The sequence below is a fragment of the Pteropus alecto genome, unplaced genomic scaffold (genome assembly GCF_000325575.1).
Source record: "Pteropus alecto unplaced genomic scaffold, ASM32557v1 scaffold131, whole genome shotgun sequence".
In the NCBI taxonomy this organism is placed as follows: Eukaryota; Metazoa; Chordata; class Mammalia; order Chiroptera; family Pteropodidae; genus Pteropus; species Pteropus alecto.
In genome coordinates, this window is record NW_006434709.1 from 19,266,055 (window position 1) to 19,277,361 (window position 11,307).

The following is an 11,307-nucleotide window of genomic DNA, read 5'->3' on the forward strand; positions in this document are numbered from 1 at the left end:
TGGTCAACAAACTGCACGACAATCTTGTACAGCAGGAAAGGTATAAGGGCAGGTTCATGGGCCTGTTTTCTGTTTTTGTTTTATAAAATGCTTGCCGTCTATTGAGATAGCAGCTGGTTTCACGAACTGCACAGGTAAGGTGGTGTTTGAACTGGGCCACCCATAAAGTAAGTCTTGGTGGGACTCCTCCACAAGTGTATTGCAGATGATACCGCTTGTGGAACCAAGAAAGCAGAATCTGGAAATAGGCCGATCAGAATCATGGGATTGAGGGCCGGCTCCAGCGTCTTCTAGTGGTTTCATTAGGACAGGAATTAAGATTCCTATTATCATTCTTTCCAATTTGCCGTTGGAGAAACCGCGACACCAGTAAAAGTGGAGACGGAGGCGGAGCTGGAAGCTAGCTTTGTCTTCCGCCCAAACCGTTTTCGCAAGCCTACGTACCAGGCCGGACTCCGTTAGCGGGGGTTTCCGGGGTTGCCTAGCAACCGTCAGGGCCCCTGGGGGTTCAGGTGGTCCGACCCAGGCTGGAACCGAGTGTCACCTTCGGGAAGACAAGCAGGAGAACTGTGTGCCCAGCCCTTGTTGGGCCGGAGCCCGTTACACGTGGAATCACTGGAGCCGTACACACTGCCGGGCGCCGAACAGGGGCGGGGTCTCGTGGCGCCAATGGGCGGGCAGAAAGTGCGCGTGCGCACGGCGGGGCGGGGAGGGGCGGGGCTGGGAAAAGCGGGGGTCGCGGGCTTGCGAGAGCGACACTGGAAGGCTTCGCGTCTGGGGAAGGCGGCTTAGCAGTTTCGGCCAGCGAGGGTGAGTGAACCCGGAAGCAGCGCAGGCGCAGGCTGCGGCTGGGGAGGCCCGAGCCCGACCCTGGGGGTGGAGGTCCAGGCGGCGGCGCTCAGGGGTCCGTGGCAGACGGCGATCTCTTCGCCCTTCTGGGGGCTCGGGGCCTCGAGCTCGGGTTGAGAGGCAGGAGCGGTCTAGGTGGGGGTCTCGGCCCCCGAGCTGCCTCGGGAACCTTAGCCGGCCAGGAGCAGAGCCTTTCTCCCGGGGCAGAAGCCTCCGAGGGCTTTGAAGCCAGTTGGGCCCGGCCAGCCAGAGCTCCGCCCTCCGGGAGGACTGGTGGTGGGGCGTCACTCCGTCTGCCGCTGGTACCCCCGTCCCTGACCCCTGTCTCACCCTAGAGGAGACCACAAACTGGTCGTGTCTGGCGGGGCGAGCTTGGCAAAGCTTTGCCTAGAGAGTGGGAAGCTAACTTTTCTCTTGTATTTCCTCCCTACCTGAGCATAGCAGCGCCATCTACTCAGGGCCCAAGCCAGAACCTGGGCGTCGATCTCACCTCCTGCCCTCCTTTTCCCACCCACATCGAATCCATCACAGATCTCTCTTGTATACATCCACTTTTCCACTCCTAAACTCTGCTCCAAGCAAGTTCAGTCAGCGTTCATCTCTCCCCTGGACTACCTCAAGTAGCGTCCCGATTGGTTCCCTGCATCCTTTCTTGATCCTCTGTAGTTTGTTGTATACTGGAAAGCCAGAGTAATGATCTTAAAACACAAATCTGATCACGTCACCAGACCCCTCCCCACATCTTGTTTCTACCCTTAGAGTGGATGGATTCCCATTGCTCTTCCAAGCTCAAACAGGATTTGTAAGCCCCTTCATGACCTGCCCTCTTTTTTACTCTAGTTCATCCATCTCCACTATGCTGTGCCTTGAACCATATAGTGAACCTTTTTTAGTTCTTGGATTTGACCAAGTTCTTTCTAGGCTTAGGTGTCTGTTACATTATGTTATCTCTGGCTGAAATGCTGTCCTTTAGTTGTAAAAATCCTCATTTTTAACGCATTACTCTAAGTGTGGGTTTGGCTTCAGGGTACCCCACAGGTGTCTATTTACTAGTTTCTCTTTTCTACCAGACTGTAAGCTGTGTGAGAGGTATCTCTCTGGGTCACAGCCCTATCCTTTGTACCTTGAGCAGCACCAGGCTGTTAGGAAAGAGTATGTTAGTTAAATGTATAAGTGGAGCACGACAGCTCCTTGGGCTCCCTAAATGAACAAATAGATCAAGTTATTAAATACCTGCTCTTTCAGAACCAATTCTCAACCTCTATCCCAAATAGAGGTTTCTTTGGCCTAAGAACTTGGTTATTTTCTTGTCTTCATTTCAGGCCCGTGAAAGTTTTAAATGGGGAAGTACTGATCGGGGTTTTCTTTGGCATTGACTCTGGGTACAGAATGTCTGGATGTTGATGAATGTGGCTGCTTTGAGTCTGACTTCTTAACTGAGGGCCCTTGGCATGAGAAAAAAGCTGCTAACAGCTGCTGTGGTCTTAGGGAGGAAGGCTGGCTCTAAACTCTTCTGAGCTGATAGGACAAACTACATAATGGGAGGGAAGGGTGGACCAGGCCAAATCACTGGTGGGAGGGCTCCAAAGAGAAGTTATTTTTCCAGCTTAGGCCAGATCTTTTGTGATAGGGAACAACACACCTAGGGAGAAGACCCACTGCCCTGATTCAGACGTGAAGGTGTGCGATCTGTAGGTCAGCTTAGCACTTTGTGTTAAATTCACTAGGTTAAGGGAGAGACAGAGAAGATAAGTTGGTTCCCAGCCCTCAGAGAGGGAGGAAAAGAAAAACAGAAAAGGAGAACAATATGTGGCTATATGTTAAAGCCAAATGAGTGTGAGAGACTGCAGACTGAGATCAGAAGAGGGAACAATCGATCTTGGCTGGAAGAATCCGGAGATGATATTTAAACTGGGCCTGGAAGGAAGAGTGAGGACAGAAAGATGGAACCAGCAAAGCAAATGCTCTGGAACTGGAAGAGGCCGCTGGAGCAGTGAAAGTAAGGGGAGCTTTGTTATAGCCCAGGTACTGACGATGGTCCAGTGCTTCGCTCCCAGGACTGAGGCTTCTCCTTGTGAAGGATGTCTCAAACATGGGTTGTGTTCTGAAGTCTCTTTCAGAAATCTCTCCTCCTTTTGGTTTTTCTGAAGCCTAGCCTTTACAGTTTCTCAAAGAAGGCCAGCGAGGTCAGGAACTCCTGGAGTTTATCTGCCCGGCTGTTTAGGTCATGGTCTGGGGCTAAGTAGTTGGAGTGTGGGTGATGCAACCTATTCTTTGGACTGAAGGGAGTTGCTTATGTTTCTTTTTGAATGTGACAGTTTAAAGTGTTAGGTGGCAGTGAGATTCCCTGTTTTCATTGCAGCACTTGGAGGCAATATTTTTCCTTTGTAGATTTGGCTTTTGTTGTGTTCTAATACAAGTTTTCTTACTGGTTTGGTTCCAGGCCACCAGAATAAAGCAAATATGGCAATAAAGTGAGTTATGCAAATTTTTTAGTTTCCCAGTGCATATAAAAGTTATGTTTATACTATACTGTAGTCTATTAAGTGTGCAATAGCATTGTGTCTAAAAAATATATACATATAATTTAAGTAAAAATACTTCATTGCTAAAAAATATGAGCCTTCAGGGAGTCGTAATCTTTCTGCTGGTAGAGGATCTTGGCTCAGTGTTGATGGAAACGCAGTAAAGCGAAGTGTAGTCTAATGAGGTGTTCCTCTAGCGAGAAACCTGCAATAGCAAACCAAGACGGGATATGTTCAGCAGCAATGGTTCTTGGCCTTTATTCTGCCTCCCTGGAAGAAAGGATCATTTGGACCCATAGTTGCTATACTGCCAGTCACTTGGTTGCTTTTTGGTGTTCCTAGAAGAGACTCCTCCCACCCGCACCACTTTGATATACTAAGCTTCGAACAATGCACTTATAGAAAATGGTGCCATGGGTTCAATGATCACTCAGCTCAACTATCTGATAGGTATCTCCCCCCCTAAAAGTTTTATGCTCAGTTTAACAGGACCCTCTGAAGGGAAGCACTCGGGACCATATGGGAAGAATGCCTAAGCCAGACTCAGAATTGAAGAAGGCTTGCTGGAGAAACAGACCTCTCCCATGTATAGTCTGAAAGCCTTGGGAGGAACCGGTTTTCCTTTCTGGTCCTCCCTGTCCCAGAACTCTAAGATGTGTGGACAGAACAAGTTGTTCTGCTCTGGCCTGGACAGTCATTGCTGAGAGTAGCTTGAAATCTTGTTCTCTGGTGCCAGGTACAGTGGCAGTGGCCTCATCAGTGTCTGGACATTTTTATTTGGTAAAATTGGAAGTATAGTTTCTATTCGTGAATTATTTTCTTGAGCTGAGAACTGGAAGCCCCTTTTTTATTCCATTCATATAGCATTGGAACAAAATTATGGGACAAATTACATCAAATACATATTTGTAAGGAAAAAAACATGTTTATAGTAGAACTTTTAGAAGCATTAGAAAAGTAAAAAGAAAAATCAAAATCACTCCTAATCTCATGACTCAGAAGATAATCTTTGTTTTCAGTTGATGTGTGTGTGAAATACACATACGTTCTTTTTTACAAAAGTGAATTTTTTCTTTTTTATATTTTATTTTTTAAGCTTTTATTTGTTTGTTTGTTTTTATTATGGTGACATTGGTTAACGAAATCCAGTAAGTTTCAGGTGTACAATTCAACAGTAAGGCATATACATATTGAGTTGTATATTCACCGTGAATTATTTTTTACAAACTTTTGCAGCCTGTTCTTTTTTGTTTGATATGTAATGAACATCTTTTCCTGTTATTAAGTATGACAGATTGCATTAGGATATCCCTGTTCAGTAGTAAGACTACCCACTGCTTTTTGCACCCTAAAAATTATATATTTTTGCACCCTTAAAATTATATCCCAGTGACTGTTGTTCCCTTAGGGAAGGGACTATGGAAGGTGATAAAGCTGTTAGGCAAAGTGGGTTTGGCATTCTCCCAGGGTCCTGCTCTGCAGAGCCTTTTAGGTTGGTTGAGGGGGCCGCAACACATCTGCTTCCCAGTTTAGGTACAGGGAGTAGAGATGGTGAGTTGGTGGCAGCTTTGGAGCTGAATTCTGTGTAGTGTGTGTAAGGGGACAACCTGTACCCTATGCTTTCTTTTTACTGTTATAGGCTTGGAGCTGTGGCTATAGTTGTCCCCTTAGAAATCACTGGTCCTTGTTATCCAGCAGCATCTTTGCTGCCTTTTAGGAAGTGAATGCTTAAGTCAGGGCTTTTCCTGGTGTTGGAGTGGAGGCCTCCTGGCTGTCCTTCCCTTTCCTTTTAAAGGTGGTCCATAAGCCCCAGGAAGGACCAGAACATTCAGTTTAACCATCAGTTAGTAAAGGCCTGCCTGAGCCTTGGTGGGGAATACTGATGGGAACAAAGCACTCCTGCCCTCAGGGAGCTTGCTGTGTAGCTGACTGTGTCTTCCTGTTGTTGACTACAGTTCCAGGTCTAGCCAAACTGCAGGAGTATTTGTTGGAATCCTAATTTCTATGTTTCTCTCTGTGCCAATGCTCTTTTACAGTAGTTAAGTTACTTGCCTCTGTCACAGCCCTGGGAGATGAGCGAGGCAGGGGTTAATGTCCTCTTCTCTGTGCTGGCCTTGAACTGACCCACCTTATCCTTTTTCTCATCTGCCCTTGCTCCACTAAATACCTTCCCTGCTGCCAGATGAGCCATTCAGAAACCAAGCTCCAACCTCATCTCCCATTCATTAGCTCCTCATTTATCTTTAGGAAACTTCAATCCCCTTGGCCTACCATGCAAAGTCATGCCCAGTGTTGCTTGGTCAACCTCTGCAGCCTGTTGTCCACTGTCCTGCCTACTTCATACTCTCTGGGCTCCAGCCCGACTACACCACTTGGAGTTTCTTTCCCACTCTGCTTGCACCATTCCTTTAGTCCTTCAGTCCCTGCACATCCACAGCACACCCATCTGTTCAGGCCCAGCCGACTTGTCCCCACATCTGTCAGCCTTCTCTGATTTTTGCCTCACCCAGAGGAAATTGCCTTCTGCGAACTCTCATAAGGTCTATCTTCTTTAGTACACCTCACTTCCTGCCCTTATTAGCGCTCTCAGTAGGAAGCATTTCTCTCACCAGACTGTAAGCTTCTTGTAGGAAGGACTGATCTTCAAATCCCTTTAAGCTGTCAGTGAGTTGCTTGGCATCCTGAAGGTGCTACAGGAGATGTCGTGGATCCACTCATGTGAGTGGTGGGGACCTGGAATACCCAAGGTCATCCTGTGGTCTAGTGGCAGAGTTGGCCTCTGGCCCAGTTTGACGTATTCTCTTCCCTAACCTTGCTCTTTCATTGGGGTTCCCATGAGTATCCTGTGTCGAGTCTTGAAGGAGCCTTCGCTCTGGTGTTCGCACCTTCATCTTCTATGTTCCCCACCTCCCAGGTACCGGTGACCATGAGATCTCTGCAGCTGCTCAGAACCCCCTTCCTGTGGGGCCTACTCTGGGCCTTCTCTGCCCCAGGTGCCAAGGCCCATGAGCCTGGGGCCAGCTCCTCCCATCCTGGCAGCGTGGGCCTGGATAAGAACACAGTGCACGACCAAGAGTACGTATTCAGCCAGGGCTGTGGGCCAGGGGTCTTTCCTTCTCCATAGCTGCCGCCAGCTGCAGTGGTTCCCTCGGTCTTCTTTTCCTTCTACTATTTTTACTCCTTGACATTTTTCAAGGATGATATTTATTCCTTAGAGCCACATGTGATTCAGGTACTCCTTTTTCATCATCATATCACAGATGGAGGATCTTGAGGCCCTAACGGGATAAATTACTTGCCTAGATTCATTCTGTCTTTCACCACAAACAGACAGATGCACGCATGCACACATGCACACACAGTAGTACTGGCAGAATTCAGAATAGAGCTGAGGTTTTTTGACTCTGACAGGACCTTTTTATTTTTTTATTGGTACATTCAAGCATTGAATCATTTGTTGTGACTTTTGTCATGGGCCAGCTAGCCTTACACATTATACTCTGTTATCCTTGAATTATTTTCAAAAAGTTCTTTTTTTTAATTGATAGCCTCAAAAATTGTCATAACAACATTCTAATAATAAAGAGGAAAAAAAACACTGTGTAATCTTGCCAGCATAACAGATACACTGTTTGATTTATTTTCCCTGCTCCTTTTGTGGCCTTACCTATATCATCCTTGAGTGTGGCCTGCCACCGTTTCTGTATTTTTTTCTGGGGTGGATAAAGTTTCAGATCTTAAACTTTTCAGAGTCCTTAAGGTTTCAATATGATCCCACTGTCGCTGCCAAGTGGTCTGAGTGTAACTATTGGTTTTTAGGCATATCATGGAACATCTAGAAGGTGTCATCAACAAACCAGAGGCGGAGATGTCCCCACAAGAACTGCAGCTCCATTATTTCAAAATGCATGATTATGACGGCAATAATTTGCTTGACGGCCTAGAACTCTCTACAGCCATCACTCATGTCCATAAGGAGGTAGGTCAGGCTGCGGCGCAGTGGGCAGCATCTCAGAAAGGCCTCCCTTTGATAATTCAGTCCCCAGTCTTGATGACTCGTGCTGTCCTTGTGCAGTGATATTGCTGCTTCTCCTTTTTCTGCTCACCGCTTTGTTCTGTCTCTTCCTGTTCAGTGGTCCTTGTTGCAAAGGGTGACCTGCTAAGGCAGAAGCCCCTGGGCCTTGTGTCTTTAACAAGTGCTACAGGCAGTTCTGCTGCACACGGAGTTTGAGAACCAGTGCCTAAAAGACAGATCACATTCAAAATGCAGAGCAGGGAACAAGTTATTTATTTGAGAGGAATGGAGAATTGGGATCGAGGGACTCAGCAGTAATTGAGTTCAGTACTCTGAACAAAGCAGTTTACAGAGCACTTTCAAGTAGGTTAGAGATCTCATTTGATCTTTGCAACAGCCTGTGAGTAGGCAGGGCCAGAGCTTGTCGTTACCCTGATTTTAGAGGTGAGAAAACTGACATCGAGATCCTTTGTTTCCAGATCTTGTGTCTGTCCTGCTCTGCTACACTGCAGTGTAGAGGAGGAGAGGCAGAGCTGGTGAGGTCGGTGTGATCACATCGGCTGCCCGGGAGAGGAGGTCTGAGTTTGCTTTGAAAGCAGTGGAGCACGCTAACAGCTCTGTACAGGAAGATCCTTGGCTGTAGGAGGCTGACTGATGGATGTGACAGGAGACTGGCCTCAGGGAGAGGAGCTGGGATTCAGCATTGTGGCAGGCGAGGGTGGTGGTGGCGACAGGAGAGGAGAGGGTGGACGAGGGAGAGGTGCGGAAGGAAGAGTCAGTCGGGCACACGAACAGCATTAGCTTAGCACTTGACACGGGAAGCCCTGCTGCACCTGCCTCTGGAGCCGGAGAAGCACCTTCACTTCAAAGATCAACAGGTTCTACTGGCCGGCAGTGCCTTCTCCCTCTTGTTCTGATGCCAAAATGTTGTCCAGTGCAGGCTGATTCTACTTTATCAGGGCAGATTGTGCCCAGAGCTGACCCTCGGAAGGGCCTGGGCTGTGAGCTTTTCTTGTGTGGGTCATGGAATCTATGAAACACATAATTCTGTGTAAGCCAGACCTAGCCTCCTACAGTGACCATGTATGGCTTTTGTCATTAGAAAAAGATGAAAAGTCCTTTTCAAAATAAATAAGCAAGGGCCTACTTTGATCGCTTCTTTCTTTTAACTGGTGAATATAATTTCTAAATTGGATTATTATGAATTGGCTCTGTATCTGATATATGGTTTGTGGAGTCCTAGGAGTAGCCACATATTACATTGAAGGAGTTATTGGACACATAACAGCTTGGACATTTTGGAAATTTAGCTAAGCACTTCCAGTAAAATGTGCAACTCATCAGTGTTTAATTTATATTTTGCAGGAAGGGAATGAACAGGCACCACCAATGAGTGAAGAGGAACTGATTAACTTAATAGATGGTGTTTTGAGGGACGACGACAAGAACAATGATGGATACATCGACTATGCTGAGTTTGCAAAATCACTGCAGTAGACATTATTTGGCCATCTCCTAGTTATTATGCAAATGTGACCTGTTATAATGTGATTGAACACGTTCGTTTGGTAATGCAAAATGACTCATTTCCAACTACTGCCGAAGTATTTTGGCAAGAACCTGTAGCAATTGTTACACTGGGGTGAGAAAGAGAAATCAAGAGAAATTAGAGAAGAGAAATGGGACATGTTGTAGTTCTCACGTACTGTTACACCTCCTGTTGCACAAGGGCTTCATTAAAGAATCTTTTTAAGAATCTTGTATAATTGGAGCTGAGTACTCAGGAACATGACTGTGGAATACTGCTAGTCTCTTGGTTTTAATTCATGCTACTTGAAAAGTAAGACAGGCTTTGCCAAGTGGACACACTTTTCAGTAACAGTGAAGGAATGTAATGAATGCCAAATGTTTCCCCTTGGGGGTCCCATCTCTTCAGGTAAACATGGTCAGTGTTCTGTTAAAGTTTCCCTGGCCTAAATGATTGCTTGCTTTGGGCAAGTGAGTACCGATTAGGCTATTTCAAAGCCACAGCATAAGACAACTGTCAGATATTGAGTTCAGCTAGCCATGAGTCTGTATCTTTGGTGCTTTGGCTATGATATACCACTGACCTAACTGATTGACCTTTTTCAGTTTTTCAGTATTTTATAGAACTACTGCCACATCCTTAATACTTTATTTCTTTCATGTCTTCTTCAACCTGGGAGAGACCTTGAATTTAAAAGTATTCTCTAATCAATAGCAAATGTTTTAGCTTTCCTAATATTTGTATTTAACTCTTATTTCTAGAGTTTTGTTTTTGCAGTTTAGAAACTGTTAGGAATGTAAGGGTTTATCTTTTCTGCTTGATACAGCAGGGGTAAAACTACTAGCTGCTCTAGCCTAAGTGAGAAGTGAAAAGATCATTCACCTGCTATAAGTTATATTTAGAAGGAATGTTTTTAAAATTACCTCTTTTAGCCTAAATACACAATTAGGAATGATTAGAAAAAGAATTCTAAAAACTTTAACAGTATGAACCTCAATAGTAGTTGAAAATGAGAAGCAGTAGCAAATTGTAATTTGGTTATTGGATGTGATGGACATTTCTCTGACAGAAAACCTGAGGTGATGATTGAATGAGGAAAAAATGCATAAAATTTGCTGTAAGTTGTATAGAGACATTTCTTTATTAAAGTATTCTTATAAGAAAACATATGTATTTGTAAAAATGTTTTCCTGTGTCAAGTATTTGTGTAGTCAGAGCTGAATTGTAAACTATTCTTATAAAAGCTAGTTATTTTCAAAGATTTATAAATTGAATTCTAGATAAATGACCAATAAAACTGATGAAACAAAATAAAGAGCAGTTGATTTCATCCACATAGGCTTCTTCTACCACTACATGAAGGCTTTGTTTCCTTCATACAGATGTTTATGTGCCTGCTCCATTGCAGGTCCCGTGACCATCCTTGGCTGTACCTTGTCCCTTTTTGCAGGGATAGATTCTCAGTATTCAGTCATGTTCCCCTTTTAGGCACTTTTTTTTTTCTTCTGAATGAAATCACTTTTTGGACGTTACTTCTCTAGCCAAATTCAGATCATGACAGCATTCTCTAGCTTAGGAGAAGACTGTTTTCTCCTTGAGTCTGGTGACTTTTTTATTTGCCAGAAAATCTAATTAGATAGCATTATCACAGGCCCAAGCGAAAAGCACAGTCTCCCTGGCTTTTGGAAAAGACACTTTGTTCTGCTAGTTAAAAGCAAGGAAGTTACCATTGCCTTTCCCCATCCCCCCGAGGTCTTTGGATCTGGCCCTTCTTCACCAGAGCTGTCCCTCTGGATGGACTGAGAGTGTGGGCCTACAGTGGGAGGAACCTCATCCTGTTGGCAGCTAGGAAGGGAATCAGGGAGGCAACAGGGGAGGGAGAAAAGCAGATCCTTAGAAGGTAGTCACCCCACGAAACAGACAAGACGGACACCTTCCTCTTCCACAGCTGGCTGCCATTCATAATGATTCCCTGCTGGCCTTTGTGGTCCCATTGGTCTGCCTTATAGAAAATCACCCTGGTGGGAGAGGGGCCTGTGACATCAGGGACACAGCATGATTTGCCTGTCATTCCCTGCATAGCGCTTCTATCTCCCCTCCCGTGAGGCCGTGGCCTCATAGCCTGCCTCAAGGAGTTTGCAGAATGTAATAGAAACATTTTCCTTATCTCTGAAATGGAGATAGAAATACCCCCAAAGAATCGGCCTTACATGAGCACAAGCTTTGGATTTGGGCAGACCTGAGTTAAAATCCTAGGCCTGCTACTCCTTAGCTGTGAACTTTAGTTTCTCATCTGAAAAATAACTATAATAAAACACCTGCAGGGAGGTCAAGAGGATTCACAAAATGAGGAAAAACATATAAAGCATCTAGTATGTTCCTGGCACAGA

General features: G+C 45.4%; 1 protein-coding gene across 1 annotated transcript; it reads left to right on the forward strand.

Annotated features, from left to right (window-relative positions):
- The first annotated feature begins 713 nt into the window (after positions 1–713).
- Positions 714–10,232, forward strand: MCFD2 (multiple coagulation factor deficiency 2). Its single transcript, XM_015587581.2, has 4 exons — positions 714–810; positions 6,289–6,449; positions 7,194–7,353; positions 8,755–10,232. The coding sequence occupies exons 2-4, from the start codon at positions 6,301–6,303 to the stop codon at positions 8,884–8,886; spliced, it is 441 nt and encodes a 146-aa protein (XP_015443067.1). The 5' UTR covers positions 714–810; positions 6,289–6,300; the 3' UTR covers positions 8,887–10,232.
- Positions 10,233–11,307: the final 1,075 nt, after the last annotated feature.